Source organism: Sminthopsis crassicaudata, chromosome 3 (genome assembly GCF_048593235.1).
Source record: "Sminthopsis crassicaudata isolate SCR6 chromosome 3, ASM4859323v1, whole genome shotgun sequence".
NCBI classification, from domain to species: Eukaryota; Metazoa; Chordata; class Mammalia; order Dasyuromorphia; family Dasyuridae; genus Sminthopsis; species Sminthopsis crassicaudata.
This window is the reverse complement of record NC_133619.1, coordinates 31382565-31401146: the sequence shown is the minus strand read 5'-3', so window position 1 is coordinate 31401146 and position 18582 is coordinate 31382565. Positions and strand designations below refer to the sequence as shown.

Genomic DNA, 18582 nt, shown 5'->3' with positions numbered 1-18582 from the left:
AACATGAGAGAAAAAAAAACAAGTAAACAAACAAACAACAACAACAAAGGTATAAATACTATGTTGTGCTCCCCATTCAGTGTTCATAATCCTCTCTCTGGATGCAGATGGCTCTTTACATCACAAGTCTGTTGGAATTGCCTTGAATCATCTCATTGACAATTTCTCTTCTAAGCTCTTTTCTGGTTCTAAATCTCTGATCCTATTATAAAATAAATTACTTGGAATAAAATAAATGAATATTGATTTGGTATTTTATATTCACAACAAGAGAATATTAATATTAAATCTTGGTATCCAAACTATCATCTTGCTTTAGAAGGAAAAAAAGCTGCTATCATTAGCCAAGACATGGCATAGCTTCAACTACAAAGAATCAACTTTCATTGTCTGCTATTTCTTACTCTCAGAAAAATGATTTCACCCTGATTTAGACACTTCCTCCATGAGTACAAATTGGCAACTGATCTGTCGACTTTATTCTGATAGTGGTATGGAACATGAAAGGATTAAGGAGTTTGGCCAGAGTTACTCTCTAGGTGGAACTTTAACCCGTTTTTCTGAGGCCCAAGTTGGCATTCAATTTACTATACTATATTTCCTATTTCCTATAAAAGATGTTTGATTATAAATAATTTTTATAGAGTCTTGATGCATCATTTAAATCCAAAAGATAGTATTTGATTTTGTCTGTTCTGTATCAATGATGTAAAGTTATTATCATTGTATGGACACATTCAATTGTCTATTAACATACATCCCTTTGAGTTCTTTTTTAAATCTAACATGACTTATACAACTAGCACCAAAGAGGAATGCCAATATTTAAATTTCATTTCTTGGAAGAAATTGAGTTTCAACCAATACATAAAAAAACTAAAGGGAGAAGAAAATAGAAGATCACAATAAAATGCTTTTCAGAAAACAATACAAATTTTGGTTTTCCATATTTAACATGTGTGGGACTGCTTGCCATCTAGGAGAGGGGGGTGGAGGGAAGGAAGGGAAAATTCAGAATAGAAGTGAGTGCAAGGGATAATGTTGTAAAAAATTACCCATGTATATGTAGTGCCAAAAAAGTTATAATTATAAAATTAATAAAAATGTAAAAAAATTGGTTTTCCAGATCAGATCTTTAATTTTATTTCTTTTAAAATTTTAAATAAAGTCTACAAAAACATCACTTTATCTGGGTATAAAAGGACAATATCCTGAGATAACGTTTGACATCTGTTTCACTTAGAACTCCAAATGGGAGAAAGAGTAATCTGGTCATCCCTCTCTCCAGCAATACAGAGTTGGCATTTTCTTGCAGTACCATACAACCACAGAAACAGAGGTTTGTCCCTTGAAAGATATTGGAATTTTTGTCTAATAATTTTTTAATTCAGAGTCTATAAACTTTTTAAAACTGATTTTATAACTGTTTCAATGTAATCTTTTTCCTTTGAATTTTATTTCCTATTTTATTTCTTTGTATTTCATTTTATTTATTTGAAATTTATTTCCTTTGTATTTTAGTTTATGAATGTAAAAACACTGTTCTAAGAAGGGCTTTAGCAGATTAGCAAAATAGTCTATGAAACACAAAGAGAAGACAAGAATCCCTCATGTAGTACAATAATCAATTTTATAGTAATATCCACTACCATTTATACACAAATTTATACACACAAACAGTTAATCATCACTTAACAAGTATTTAAAATAATATTGGTTATAAGGAAAGCATTGGGATAAGTATAAAACATCCAAAGAAAAGGGGGAAGAAGTACTACTGACCTCTCAAAGTTTGCATTCTAATGCTGAACATAACACATACATAAATTGGTACTTTAAAAAGGCACACATACAAACACACAGTTGTCTAGCTAGAAAACAGCAAATGTATTTCTATTCTATACATGATCATAATTATCATCCTTTTGGGTCAGCAAAATGCAGGATTACTTTGACGAAGGGACCTTAGGCTCACTAAAGATCTAAGCTGGGTGGTAAAACTCTTATGAGAGACAGACAAAGGTAGGCTAAGGAAAAAAAAAAAATATATATATATATACATATATATATATATATATATATATATATATATATATATATATATATATATATATATATATATATATATATATACATGAATGATGAATAGTTTATAACCCACAGAATGCACTGGATTGCATTTTTTCTGAGAAGTTAGGCAACAAAAAGAAAATTTTCACAAATGATTAGAGTTGGAATAAACCAGAATAATCTGTATAGACAACTGAGTTCGTTCCTGAAGTTTTGAAGCTTTATAGAAGGATATGAAGGCTGGCCTTCCAGGGATTAGGCAACAGTAATAAACAGAAGTTCCAAGTCACTTTTAGCATAATCATTTCATAAATATTTTCAGCATTTTTCACTAAAGTATATCTAATAATCACACACACATCTATCTATCTATCTATCTATCTATCTATCTATCTATCTATCTATCTATCTATATTAAATAGGATTTTTTCAAAATACTTCAACCAAGTTTGTATTTTGCTAAATGTAGAAGTTTATTTCATGGGACTTCCCAATATGATTAAAATAACTGTTCCAGGCCCAAAAAGAAAGAAGAAAATTATTATTGAGGATGTTTATTGAACTTTGCCAAATTAGCATTTTCCCATAGTATGTTTATACACATTAGAATTTTAAGCATGATAATGTAGAAAGAATATGGGACTTAGAAATGGAGAATCTAGTTAGACTTCCTGAGTCTACTCTTTGCTCTTTGAGCCTTAAACAAATCACCTCAATTCTGTTTTAGTTTACTCCTTGGTAAAATGTGCAGATTGGATGAGAGAAACATGAAATGCTATTTTAGATCGACATTTGTGATCCCATGATGTGCCTAAAGCATTTTGAAGTTCACATATTTCATACCATATCTGTACAATACAACAACCCTATGAGGAAGGTGCTATGATTATCTGTTTTACAACCTAACTGGTCATAAAGTAGGGTGACTTGTCCAAATTCACATAGCTAGGAAGTTATGTTCCAGTTTCAGATAATAAGTTCAGCCTTCTAGCTACTACTCCATGTTCAATCACCATTCAATATCAATCTTTTAATGTATTGATAACATTAGAGATAGGACCATATACCCAAGGAATGAATGAATACAGGGAGAAGCTAACTTCTTGCTTTAGCCATTTTAAGAGAATATATAAATCACTTTCAACTTAGAAGAGATAAAAACAGTGATATCCTTGGGTAAAGTATCACTTAATGAAACCCATGTCTTGCTTATATGTTAACAAGGAACTGTACACACTTCTTAAAACTGATTATCATACTCAGTGTGTAAGAATTGAAATAACTCTCATATAATTAAAGAATTTAAGAATCACTACATCTCCTTTCTCAGCAGGGAAAATTGCTTCTAATTACGGTAATATGCTCACAGGAATCCCTTTTATTGACATATTTCTGTTGGCGTATGTTATGTACATTCTAAAAGGCAATGGTGCAATAAAGATGCCTCTTTCTTTTCTTTTTCAAAGAGAGTTAACACATGTGATAGGAAAAGACTTGGCTTCCTTCCTAGACTGGACTTATCAAAGGGTCCATCTCAAATCTCAAAGAATTATTTGAGATGTTTATAAATGAGAAATAGGAGATCTAAATGGATATGTTCAGAGTGAAAAAATTTCTTACTGTTTATTTGGAAAAGATTTTCATGAATCATAACCAGAATTTAAAGACAATTTTTATAATGAACTGTAAGTATGAACTGTTGGGTTTTTTCTCTGACTCACTGAAATATTTAGCAATGAAAGTTTTACAACTGTTATAACCCAGGATATTGGGGCTAATTTTGACTAATTAATTATTAACAAATAATTGATAAGTTAATTAACTCTGATTGCCTTGAAATACAGTAACCTAATACAATATTGTAGACTACTTAGTGGAAAGAACTCTCAAACTGAGTAAAAGTACAGGTTTCGAATATATTGACATGAATATATCACAATGAATAGAAGGTAATACATCACTAATATGGGAATATATTTAAAATGATTGTACATATACAGCCTATATTAGATTGCTTGCAGCTTTGGGGAGGGTGGAGGGAAGGAAAAAATTGGAACTCAAAATCTTACAAACGTGATGTTGAAAATTATCTTTATATGTAATTAAAAAATAAAATGTTATTAAATGAAAAAAATTAACCAAACAGTAAAAAAGCATCCGTTAAGTAACTATGTTTTGCCAGGTCCAATGTTATGTACTAGGGATGCAAGGGCAATAAATAAAAATATCTCCATTCATGAGAAGCTGATAAATTATGAGCTTATTAAAAGTAAAGACTTCATTTATCTTTTTTCCTTCTATCTCAACACCAAGGACAGAATGTGGAACACATCATTGTTCAATAAGTATTTATTAATTGATTGGTTATTGTTTCAATTGTGTTTACTTGTCTTTCCAACTAAACCATGCTATATGTATCTACAACATTACTCATTAGGTTAGCCAGAATGAAGTACTTAGACTTTGCAATACTGTGATTATTATTACTATTCCTCATTATTATATTATTAATTATAAGAAATTTGTTTTTTTCTAAGAAAACAAGATCATATTAAAATGGAAGGTTACAGATAGAATAAAATGTATCAGTGACCTTCTTTGCCTTTTTTCTGGTAGAGTAAATGCACATTTATTGTAATCTTTTCAGTTTTTCCATTAAAAAATGTCACATTACAAATTTTTGTTTTAATGCATTTAGTTCTTGGAAAATAAAATAAATGAGAAATCTTAGTACTCAAACTTGAGAACTGAGTATTATTTCCTACTATGACATCATTGCCTAAGTGAAAATAATAGCATAAATATTTTGAGAAGAAACATTTAATAGTGCTTTTTCAAATGTGCCAATGAATCAAAAAGATGTGATTTTCTCAAAAATCTATGTAAGAACATTTGAACAAAATAAATAGACATTAGCTGTTCATTAGCACACATAACATCAAACATATTATCTAATTTACAACAAATTTGGTTTTTTTTAATTAATCTGGTTTGAAGAATGATATTAATGTAACACTTCTTTCAAAGAAAACTTTTTTTTTTTTTATCTTGCATCTACCCACAAAAGAATAACAATTAAAGATAGTTAACATTTACTTCCAAATGTTTAGAGGTTGTTTTTCCTTTTTTCCATACTATAGACATCCCAATAATACTTCTAATATTTTCAAAATATTTTATTATTAAAAGAGGTAAAGTAGGGCCTGGGAATGTGGTTTCTAGGGAGACTAGGTGATACAGTATCCATATCACTTAGCCTGGAGATAGGAGGACCCTAGTTCACTTATGGTCTCAGATACTTAGTGTCTGTGTGTGGCCATAGGTAGGCCACTTAACCCTATTTGCCTCAGTTTCCTCATTTATAAAATGAGCTAGAGAAGAAAATGGCAAATGACTTCAGTGTGAAGTCATTCACCAAGAAATCCCCAAATGAGGTAAAGGAGAATCAGACAGGATTGAAAGAACTGAATGGTAAATATACTCCCTTGGGAGGGAACTTCCTCTACTAATTCAGGACTTTGCTACTAACATATTAAGTAATTTGGTGAGCAACACACAGCCAATGTAAGATAAAAGCGTGACTTGAGCCTGGATTTTCCTGATTCTGAAACCAGCTTTCATCCAGGATACCGAAGTGTATGGCTTGTTAATTTTTTTTTTTAAACAATAGAGAATAGAGATAAGCATGAAAAGAAATACACAAAGAATACAAAGATCAAAAATAAAGGTTTGGGGGTATCTTGGAAAAAAACCATATCCATGAAAGTGACTGGTAAACAAATGAGGGCAAGAGTTTCCTGCGTGATACACACACACACACACACACACACACACACACACACACACACACACTCATTTACTCACGCATATATGTATAAATGTATGTATGACATACTTTGATGTATGTTTATTTACATTATTGAAGACCAGTAAAACATTTCAACACAAAGTTCTTGATGAATGCCTTGGTTAGCTTAATAATTATTCTGATCTAAACTTTATCATTGAAAATAAATATTTTCTTTTAATAAATGTATGAGGAAGACACCAGCTATTATTTTTTTTTTCCTTTTAAGAAGCTGCCTTAAAATACAATATTAGTGTTGAAGACTTGATTTTATTTGCTCGAAATTTCTCTTAAAAATCCACCAACTGTACCACTACTTTGAACTATTTTATCATTTTGGATTCTATATTACAATAATAGATTCATTCCCATCTCTCCATTCTTCTCCAGATGTGCCTCTATTATAGTTTGCAAGCCTTAATTTAATTTGTCTCCCATCCCAATATTATTATTCATCCAACCTTATCTACTCGTACAACCTTATGGCAGTGGTACATCCTTGATCTAATCTATGTCCATATGTCCTGAGGAAATTATATTTTCTCAATGGGATTCTATTCAAATATATTATTTCCCAATGTTTGTAGCCTTAAACCAAAATATTTTTCTATTTATTTTCATCTGTACATGGAATATCCAACCTGCTAATAAATATGCAGCAAATTTAGAAATCCTTAAAGATGTAACATATTGATTGGGAAACAACTTATATATTATAACAACCAAGTGGAAATCTACCAAATGTATTATAGCTTTAAAACTATTTCTTTTGAAATAACTGAGAAAAGGTTGTTCAAATGGTCTTGAAAACATAAGGCTAATGCATACATTTTATAAAGGATTTCCAGACTTTTATATCAGTGTAAACTTTGCCTGTAGTCAGTGACACAGTTATATACTCATATAAAAGCCAGTATAATACACAGAGACATTTGCTCCTGATGTTATCATAGTCTTAGATAAATAAGTATATTTATGACAAAAATTATGAAAACTCTGTCTTCGTAGGGAAAAAAGAGCTTTTGAGAAGAAGGTAAGTGGAATTTCTGTCCTTGGACACTAAATTTCTAAGGAATACATCATAAGAAATATATTATCAAAAGAGTTTCAGATTCTGTATTCTGTCATGATGCCAGGGGCTATGTTTTTATAATAAAATTGAAAGGCTAAAACCAAAGACACAATTCTCTAATGAACACACAGAAAATAGAAATGGGATAAAATGAGTGAAAAAATAATCAAAAATATATTACTCAAATATATCATTTGGCATCCTATAAATCAAGTAACTGTTCCATTATGGTTATGCTTCTTGAACTCAGCTGTAACAATTCAAAATAGTGTTTTTTAAAGATATAAAAAACCAATACCCACCCAGGCCTGCTTTAGATCCTCAGTAGAAATAAGCAAATCAAGAATAAGAAAGGTGGGTACTACATTTTAAATAAATTAGAAATGCTTACCTTAGGAAAATATGGTGACTGGACAAAAATAAATAATTAAGGAAATAATAGTTCAAAAGCCGAAAAATGAGTGAATCCTAAAAACAATTTCTATGCCTTAGAAAACACTAGAGCAACTACACACTCAGACTCACACACACAAACACACACCACAACACACACATTAATGACCAGCCTTTTCCCACTCACATTAATATATCTGATTTGAGACATACAAATGAATCCAAGAACTACACTGAAACCACGATATATGCTAAAGGACAAACACAGCATCTTTTACAAATTAATATACTCAAGACAATTAATATCCTCATTCATAAGCCAACTACTAAAAACTAAAGTCAACTCTAATTACTTTCCTATTATAATTTTTTTTTTTTGTGGGAGGATGTAAACAACATTAGTAGTGAAGTGTGTCCAAAGTAGACCCAATTGAACTGAAATTTTAAAAATTAAACAACAGACAATACATGATTTGATAGTACTTATGTACAAATAATCATATTTTAAAACATTTCAGACACATATTATGCTTGAGATTCAAAATACATCTGACATGTGGTATAGCATAAATGTGTCACAATTTAACTATGCACAGAGTTAATGTTTCCTTCTTCCCCAAAATGGCAGGTGTGAAATTTATTTTTCTCTTTTTCATTTATCTAAAAAAATAGAGTATAATCACTGGATCATGATTAAACAGAAGCACTAGGTGGTAATATAAGAGCTAACATTATCAAACAAAGTCAAAAAGCATTACAAACAAAGCACAAAAAATGATAACTAAGGATGAGTCTCAAGGGGAAAAACTTAGTAAACTTTTCATCAAATGCATTACCATAGAGGACTGGGATACTTTGATACCCAAATTAAGTCCTTCTATAACAAAAATTTATATTCCCAAATTTTCTCCCAAAATTGATATTATTACAGTTAAAATAATATTATTTTAGGCATCATGAAGTATGCATGACCAATGAAAAATATTCACACGAAAAAGAAAAAAATTCAGAGATAAGCTCTATTTATAGGTAGATTATTAACACGAAGGCATTTCAAAACATCACTTAATTTATTTGATAAGACTATCAGAATATATCAATAAGTCCACAGAAGTAAGTAACGTAAGTTTATCTTTCAAGGAAATTTAATAGCAACTCTGACCACACTCATCTACAAATATATCAAAACTTTTTATGCATGTAAAATCCTCAAAATCAGGGACTATTCCTTTTGCCTTTTTAATATTTGATGAGTTTGAGACATGCCACGAATAAATAAATTAAACTGATTTTCTTTTTGCAATGAAGCCAATGTATATTTCCTTAACTCAAGTTTATACCAAAAGAACAATTCAACATCATAATTCATATTTCTTATTGAGAAAAATAAAACTGGAAACAAACATCCAACACCAACTTTTTCCCACAATAGGCAATAACTAGCATCCAAATTCCTTAAGACAATTCAAATTCATTGCAAACCTCAGACTACTCTATCCATTTATAAGAAAACAAAAATCTCAGAGACTGTGTAATTATTCTTCAGTGTACTCTGCCATGTTGACTTCACACCATAGGACCAACATTCCCGAACAATCTGATTAATTCACTTGCTTCCATCTTTATTTCTGAAACAATTCCATTTGGTCTTTGGCAAATCATGAGACATTTCTATAGCAACAGGAAAAGAGGTGTCCTCCTTCCCCACCTCTGCCCAAAGGAGAAAACCAATCTTTATGTTAAAAAAAAAAAAAAAAAAAACAAAAAAAAAACACAACAACCCAAAACAAAACATATAACCATCAGAATAGAAAGGTATTATCATCACACATTTCTTGGATGAATGGGATTAAAAACACTTCTTACCAAGTACCCCCAGCCGATAGTTGACTGTGATGACTATCACATTCCCATAACTTGCCAGGACACTGCCGTCATATAAATTCCCTGTGCCTTCCATGTAGGAGCCACCATGAATGTACACCATCACAGGTTTGGGGCCCCCACTGTCCCGAATATCTGAAAAAAATAATTTACAGATGTTCTTATCCCCCAAATGGATAGCAAAGCACATAACACATTTTCCACGGTTGAAGATCTGATATTAAAATATTTCTAGGTTGCTGCTTTTGTTAGTGTTTCTCAAACAAGACTTTTTTAAACATGCTATTCACACCACAGTGCTGTACCACTATGGACACTTTTTAACGCAGCAGAAAATCAAACTTCATGGCTATGTAAAACTATTAATCTTGTGTTCAGAGTTAGTCATTTTAAAGTAGGTGTCTTCTGAGATTGTATTATTGAATGCCAAAGGAAAATATGCTTAGAGATCTCCTTAGGATTGTTATTTTGGGGGGATATAGCATTTCTATGTATATAATAAAATGTGTATGTATGCAAACGTCCATATGGTTATACTGATGCGTATACACATATGCTTCAGTATCAACAGAGCATGACAGTGTAATCACAGTTAATGGAAGGAAGGGAATTTAAATTCCCGTAAATTTAAAAAAAAATAGCCTTCCTCCATTCCCTTATGTGTCATGAAATTCTATTCATGACATCAATGGGATTCTGTCAAATTGTCTTTGTCTCAAAATTTACTGATGAACACAGGTAATTAAGCAAGTCTCTGGTAAGTTGCAACAGGTTAATTTCACTCCTTAAGATAACTACTAAGTGTCAAACGAGTGAATTACATTTAAGTGCTCAAGGCAGCAAAGTCATGAGCTCACAGGACTTGAGTATGTGTGATCATTTAATAATGAGTGATTTAAATTATACTTTTAGTGAACTTGGTTGTCGAACTGCTCCCTCCCTGCTCCATCAGAGAAGAAACCTAACTCAATTATATTTTATTCCTGTCAGATGTGAATGATCAGAGAGACTTATTCTATTACACTCTTTGTATAGATGCCGAACCCGGGGCCAGGCAGGGCATGGTCTAAGAAAACATTACTGAAAATTAGATTGATATTAAAGTGTCCTACTCTTACATCTCATAAACAAATTGAGATGGCAATGCTCTCACTTTTGTGCCAGCCTTCAAATGCATTATCGAAAATATGATGAGAAATTATTTCCATGGAAAACATGAAGAGATTTACGAGGTAACAAAAAAATTCATGGATTTCAAGAGTCCAAGGATTTCATAGATGTAAACTGGGCAGGAATTTGAAAGACCATTGAGTCCAAAGTGGTTTTTTTTTTTTTTTTTTTTTTTTTTTTTTTTTTTTTTTTTTTTTTTTATCTTCAGGTGAGAAAATCAAAGTTCTAAGAGATGAATTGGGTTTCCCAAAGTTCATAGAGTCATACTTTGAATGGGCCTGATAAATCATTTAAGTCAACTTCCTCTTTTTACAAATGAGGAAATTCAGAAATTCAGGCCTAAAATAACTTGCCCAAAATCAAAATGATGATAAAGGGTAGGTCTAGAATGTGAATAGCTTCTCTGATCCTAATCTGAACACCATTTTAAGGGAAATTGGTTTAATCAGGAGAAATGATAACTAGATGGCTATAAAATTGAAATATATTACTATTATTTCCTTATATGGACTTTATTCTAAGTGGGATTCATATTTTGAAATAATGGCTTTGTATTGTATACACATCATATACAACATGAGAAGTTCTGTGTACACATATACAACATGAGAAGCCATATAATGTCTAGCTCTATATACAGAAGACATATGCTGGGGTCTTCCAGTCACTTCAACTTTCACCTTCAATGACTGCTTGCATCCTGTTTTACCTTCCTGTCATTCTTATATGGCTGGCACCAAGGAAGCAATCATAAATTATTAAACTGAAATCATTAACTGACTGTTCACAGCAGAAATTGTACTCTGCTAATTGTGTGCTTGGAGGTAGCACAGAGGGAGACTGTTCCAGATTTCTTCTTTAATTAAAATTACATAGAATTACAAAGCACCAACTGTGAACAGTAATGAAATTTTGGGCTCATCATTCTGTTCATGTAAGAAAAAAAATATATATATATACATATGTGTATATATATGTGTGTTATATGTACATCTATTCATATATTTATATCTCATATTTATATGTGTGTATGTATATCCTTGAACACCTTGAGAGTACCTACCTATCCTGTTTTATGGATAGTCAAGAAAATCCAGTGAATGCTCAAAATAGAATATTGGAAGGATGAAGAATGGTTTTCTCTGTCAACAGCTTAGGAGCATTTTAATCCTCTTGAACCATCTTGTCTATGTGTAATCAGTAATCAACAATGAGCTCCTTGAGGGCCAAGACACTTTAATTTTGATCTTTATTTATATGGTTAAAGAGCTAGTTTTGAAGTCAATTAAATTCAGGCTCATGACCCTTCGCTGATATTCTGCTTGCTGTGACACTAGAGATTAGACACTAGATAGATCCTATAGTGTCTCTGAGACCCATGGGTAGTTCTTTAAAATCACAACTTGCAGGAATATACCAACTTGTATTAGTAGAGGGCATTTTCTCATTTGGGTTTTTCCAATATGCCAATGAAGGCCTAGATCCAAATTCATTTCAATAATTTTTATGAAAGAACAACAACAAAACAAAACAAAATTTCTGAGGATTAGATATCACAATGATGTTTTGAAGTTGTTTCAATAGAAATGATAGAGGGAATGATGAAAATAAACTTTTTTAAGTGGCATCTTTCAGGAGAATTAAATCTTACTGTCTTTACAAGTCAAATGAAAGCATAGATTTGATACTGTTTTATCCAGGAGACTATCTGATAGTCTTTTTAAGTTAATTTATTCATAAGTCCTCTGCATTAATAGAATGTGTTTTTTGTAAATTGTATTTATTTTCTTATCCAGGAAGTCTGTATATAAGATTATCTCCCCAGAATTTCTTGCATTGTGACTGTGGATTGGAAAAATTGGCATTTAATGATATTATCCATCCATTCTAATATACTGGAAAGTTTTTTTTTTTTTAATCTTTAGGAGCTTCACCTTTACTTCAACCCTCCTCACAATGGTATCATCATATTAATGATTTATGTGGCAGCCCTGAAATTTTAGCTAGATAGTTTTGTCTTTGCCAATGAGAAGGTTGTGTCTAAGTCCTATGAAAGATAACTAGGAATCTCTTGGCTTCCCTCATACATATAACATGAATGGTTTGACATATTTTGATACTAGTAGTGTCAAGGCAAAATTGGGGGATGGAGATCTTGGTGTCCATCTCTCACATTTGGAAAGCAAAGACAATTTGAATTGTTTCTAAATGTACAAAATGATTGAGAAATTTTGCATTGTCTCAATTAATATTTAAGGCTGACAGCAAACAGTTTATGGAAGGACTTTTCTTTATCTAAGGCAAATGCTGCAAAGTATTATAAGCATGAAAGTACATTTGCTGTACAGGATGCCAAAAAGTTTTCTAAACTACTGAAAAGGAAAGACATACCCTTGCAATAAGGACAGAATTCTGTCACATGGAGAGAGAGAGAATATTAGGAGATGATCCATTCTTCAGTGTCCTGTTTACCTAAACTTTCTCCCATGGAAGCAAGATTTTGTCCATTTTGTTATAGTGTTATCTGAGTGTAAATCTGAGATAATCAAAAATGCATTGACTTTAAGCCACAAGACAAAAGTAAACTTGCTAACTCATATAATGAATTATTCATATAATCTTGGACATGTAATTAGACTGTGGGCCTGAGGTTTTGTTTTTTTTTTTTTTTTTTTTTTTTTGTTTGTTTGTTTGTTTATTTTCCAGGAAATGAGGATGCTGATATGATTTATTTCTGTAATTAGTCTTATTTTCAAAGATAAAGTTCCCTAAATTTTTATTCATGATTTTAAGATTTAAAAGGCCTGTATAAGAAATAAATGCTTTGATATCCATCTTAATGTAATGGAAAAAATATTTTTTGTTTGTTTGTTTTTTAGTGCCTGGAATTCAGAATTAGAAATCAAGAGGATAATCTATTATCTGGCCACTTAATTATTGTCTCTGTTGAGCTTATATTCAGCAGTTTAATTATTTAAAAGATTCATTAAAATCATTATTCAAATTTATTAATGAATGGAGTATATGTATATTGACTTCAATAAAATCACTTTGGAATAATGTAGTATTTTAATGTTTAGGAAGAAAACAAGAAGCTTGATAAAGATTCACTTTCCTCTAGCAGTCCAGATGTATTATTTGAATTCTATGTTTTGTCATATGAACACTTGCCTAGCAAGAATATTCTCAGTGTTTTAAACTTCTTCTAGAGATCACCAATGTCTAGAGCATGGATGTTCATATTTATTTATGTACCAATGGTGCCCCAATTGTGTAATTTCATCTTCAGATTAAATTTCACCTATCATTGATATCAGAATATGCCTTTCATGAATACTATTGCCAAAATAATTATCTAACAGTTCAACTCCTGATAATGATTCTTTTTAAAATTAACTGTTCCTTGGACAACAAACATTTATATTAACTCTAGTCTAGCACAAGCTTTTCCATTTGGGTTAAACCCGACCAAAGCTTGAGGTCCCACAACTTGGTATTTCAGAAAACCAAGAATCCTCCATAGTAGAGCATCAATATAGTGCTTGAGTTGAGATTTAACTAATTATAAATGTACTCTATTTGTTTATGGAGAATGTTGGGTAAATAGTTGACTCTCCAAATATTCTAGTAAAGATATATAAGTCAGAGACAGTTAATTAATTTTTGAAGGATTTGAGTAACATAGAATATGCACAAACAACACTAAATAGAACTTTTCTTTCACTTGTTGAAACAATATTTATTCCTCAATCTTCTTGTAATATCACTTATTTTGAATTTTTCTGTAAATATTTAGATATGATCATTGCTTGTCTCCCTTACGAGAATGTGACTTTTTTGAGAGTAGCGATGATTCCATTTTTTGTTTGTTCATAAATTCAGAGTTTACTGAAGGACTTGACAATGGAAAGGTCCTGGTCAATATTTGGTGATGTCTGGAATATTATAATATGCTATCATTTTGAAGCCTTGCAAAATGAACCAATTTTTTTTTTCATGGGGCTTGTGGTCGGATTTTTAATCCCCATCATGTAAATTGGATTTATAAAAAAAATAGCTAATTTATTTAAACAAACAATAAATAAGATAAATTAGATAAACCTTTACATTGGGTAGATTTAGAACAGCAATGAAAGTCAGCATAGAGCAGTGATTAGAAAGCCAGAGTCAGGAATTCTAATTTCAAGTTTTACATTTGACAAGTACTACTATTTTATCCTGGGTAAGTCATTTTACTCCTCAGAAGCCTAAGTAACCCTGATTCTATAAATTGCAGAGAAGGTGTTAATTTGTATTGATAAAAGTCATTTCTTCATCAGGAGTTTTTATATTAAGGAAATCATTCAAGGTCATTGTTAATGGTCTGTAACTAAGAAGTAAAAGTCTTACTGCTCTCTGTCCAGCTCAAATCATATAGAAAGTACTGGATTTACATCTGGTGAGAACATTGTGGGAAATTCACTGATAAACTAAAGAGGACAATCAGCATAATGTAATATTCAAGAATATCAACTTAAGGAATAAAGGATATTTAGTCTAGGGGAGATAAAGGCCTCAAGGAGAACATAAAAGCAGTTGTCAATTATGTGAAAGAGGGAAATTGGACTTGTTCCTCTTGGCCCAGAAGATAGAAGTGAGGGGTAGGAAAGCACAAAGAGAAAGATTTAGGTTTGTTTCACCTATTAAGGCTGACAGCCTTAATTCCACACTATTCCAGTGTGGAATAGATTGCATCATGAAGTAATAGGCTTTTTTTCTTTCAAGTACAAATTCAATTGGGAGTTATTAGATATAATTCCAAGAGAATTCCTGCACAAGGAGGGAGATTTAGGTTTGTTTCACTTATTAGTAATTTTCCAGTGTGGAATGGACTGCATCATGAAGTAATGGGTTCTCTTCTTTCAAGTACAAGTTCAATGGGAAATTATTAGATATAATTCCCATTGAATTCCTGCACAGGACCAATTTGGAATAGATGGCCACTAATACGACTTCCAATTTTGACTTTCTGTAACTAATGAAATGCACTTTCCTTGCATGAAAAACCTATTAGCTTTGTAGGAGTTCCAAAATATAATAACCTAAAATTATGGTTTTACCACACTGAAAAAAAAAGTTTCTCATTGGTCTTGTTTTCTCTCACATGAAGGTTATTATTAGATTCTAAAATACACTTCTTCCTTTGGAATTTTAAAGGAAAAAGTAAAAAAAAAATGATTCACTCTTGATTGGTGTGGAGGTGGAAGTGTGGGTGGGTAAGCTCTGTCTGATTACTGCCACTTGTTTGGAGCAATATCAGAATGACACAAATAGCAGTTGTAAAGGAAGCAAACTACTTGATAATGAAACTTTAGCTCATTAAAGAGAGCAACTGACAGACATCTCTCAATTTTGAAAGCAGCCTCTGGCCCAAATTCTAATAGAGGTAGAGAGTTGCCCCTTGAAATGAGTAAGAAGTTTTTTAAAAAGATGATTGGGTTAGGGGTGAAATATAATTGGGATTTGTATTTTTTTCTGTAATCCCCAAATGAAGACAGTTCAACAAGGGAGTTGTTTGAAAAGAAATTTGAAAGTCTGATGGGAATAAATTGTGGGGAAATGAATCATAGATCATGATGTAGGGATTTGAATTCTTTGTCTATCTTTTCAAATGTGAGAAATTCTCTAGGCTAGACTCCAATCCTTCATTTGTAAAATGAGGACAATAATTCTCATTGAACATTTTTGCAGGGTAAATATGAGGCTCAAATGAGATAATGTATTCCATAAATGTGTATGTATATGTAATATATGTATACAACATACATAATATATACATAAAAGTGTGTGTATGTATCTTTGTGTATTATAATCATTGTTGTTTCTTTGGCTATGGGATATTGACTGAGTTTTGGCTTGAAAATTTAGCTTTGATTCTAAAAATATTACTCCATATTGAATGAAAAAAAGAAATATGAGAACTAATTGAGCTTAAAATAGTACTGTTATTTTTCAAAAGATATTTGGTTTATATATCTATAGATTTAGAACTGGAAGAAACTTTGGGTTATAGATGAGGAAACTTGAAATAAAGGTACATTAAGGTGAAATAAGTTCTCTAATATAGTACAGATGGTAAATGGCATTAAGAATAATGACATCCATATTGAGTTTGCTGATTAAAATTTTAGGATTTTCTCAACTAAACTATCATGCCTTTCATAATGATTTCATAGTGACTTTGTATTATTTGAAAAAAATAATGGGCTTATTTGGAATTAATATTTTTATATTCTACTTTTCATAGTATTTTTCAAAAAATATTTATAATTCCTATGATTTCTTCACAACCTATACCAAATGAGTTATCATCTGATAGTTTTTAAAAGTATATAAAATTTACTTAATGACCATTTTAAAACATGAAATTTATCCCAAACAAGCCTATGAATGTTATATATCTTTCTCTGGTGGATAGAGAGCAACATATTAAATATTTGCAAAATAAATATCTCCTGTACTCTTATTTAATAAAACAAAATAATCAAAATATATTTAATAAAATAGTTATTATATTTATTATATTAAATATTTTAAAAGTTATTATAACTGTTTTTCTTGTTGTTGCTAATAGAACTTAAATAATGATTTAAAATACTAGCTCATTCAATCCTCATGACATCTTTGGGAAATAGGCATTATAATTATCCCTATTATACAGATGAGGAAAAAAGAGGCAGATGGGGGGCTATGTGTATTGTTCAAGGGACATAGCACTTGTGTGTGAGGCTAAATTGCAACAAGTCTTTCTGATTCCATATCACTTGTTCTATATGTTGTTCCACCTAAATAAATGGAAACCATGTGATGGCTTCATTTGAGGGGGATATTTACAAAATTTTGATTTTCAAAACCAGATCTCCTAAATATTGACAATGATTAGACACTATCAATACTTCTATCTTCTGAAGAATATTATGCAACTTGTAGCTGTTTGAAGAGACTAAATTTGGAATTGAGTGTCCTTAGTTCAAACCCTAAATCTGACAATGTTGACTTTGGGCAGCAAATTAGTTCTCAGCTTCTTATCCTCCTCTAACTCTGTGATATTCTTGCACTGCAAATGACAGATGTTCTCCCAAATTACTTCCTTTATACTTCTTTGAATATTCTGTCATGTTTCAGGCAGATTAAAAACAACAACAACAACATAATTTCTATGCCTGTATGATACAAATATTCTCATCATCCTTCAAAGAACCTAGAAAATTTTGCAAATTGTATTATTTATCAATGCTGTGTAAAAATATTTTTATGACACATTAAAGTGATAAATATTAGGCGGATATATTTAAAATTTCATGGACTATTTGTTGTTTAATCTTTATTAATAAATTACCAAAATTCCATGAAAATCACACCATGAATATGCCATTTACTTTCAAAATTTTATTTTACATTTAATAGAGATGACATTTAAAGTATACAAACTATGATCACTACTCCCCAAAAATTGAGTTATCTAGTTAAAACAGTTGAAAAGTATATATTATAAAGTTACTAGGATTATAAATTCTGAGTTACAAAGGACTTAAGAGGACTTCTGGTCCACACCAACCTCTGTTCATTTGGTTTGGTTGACTTTCCTTTTAGTTCAGATTTTAGAACTATGACAAGAAAACTGATGTGTCAGAGACACGTAAAAATATTAAGTGACAGAGTGGAATTTCAAATAGCACCTCGGGTTCCATAGCACTACACTTATTATGCTAAAACACATCCTTATTTGCCCCAGATTTTTCATTGATCTTCATTTCTAAACAACTGATTAAAATAACTGGTAATCATATGTGCACTGGATTAATTGATAAATAGTTAATGTGGTTAAGGCAGAGGCCATATGGCAGAATAAATAGTGGGGCAATACTTGGAATATGGAAAAAAAAAACTAGACTTAAGTCTTGTCAGATACACAGTAGCTGTGAAGGCAAGGGTGACTCAGTTTATTAATAATTCTGAGACTTTAGGCATAGGTAGTAAAATGGAGCTTTGATACTAAGATTTACTCATTGCTAAAATCATAGTAAATAAATTATATTTTCCTATGGCCATAAATCTATTGAATTAATTTAATTTATCTGAGCTTCAAATAATCTCCCAGGAATAA

General features: G+C 31.1%; 1 protein-coding gene across 9 annotated transcripts in view; it reads right to left on the bottom strand.

Moving 5' to 3' along the window:
• Nucleotides 1–18582, bottom strand: part of NLGN1 (neuroligin 1) — a 1061800-nt gene that overhangs the window by 509757 nt on the left and 533461 nt on the right. For all 9 annotated transcript variants that reach the window (XM_074298209.1, XM_074298218.1, XM_074298208.1 and 6 more), the window contains one exon: nt 9249–9401. In XM_074298209.1, the coding sequence (XP_074154310.1) occupies nt 9249–9401 (153 nt within the window). The remainder of the gene's footprint in view (nt 1–9248; nt 9402–18582) is intronic.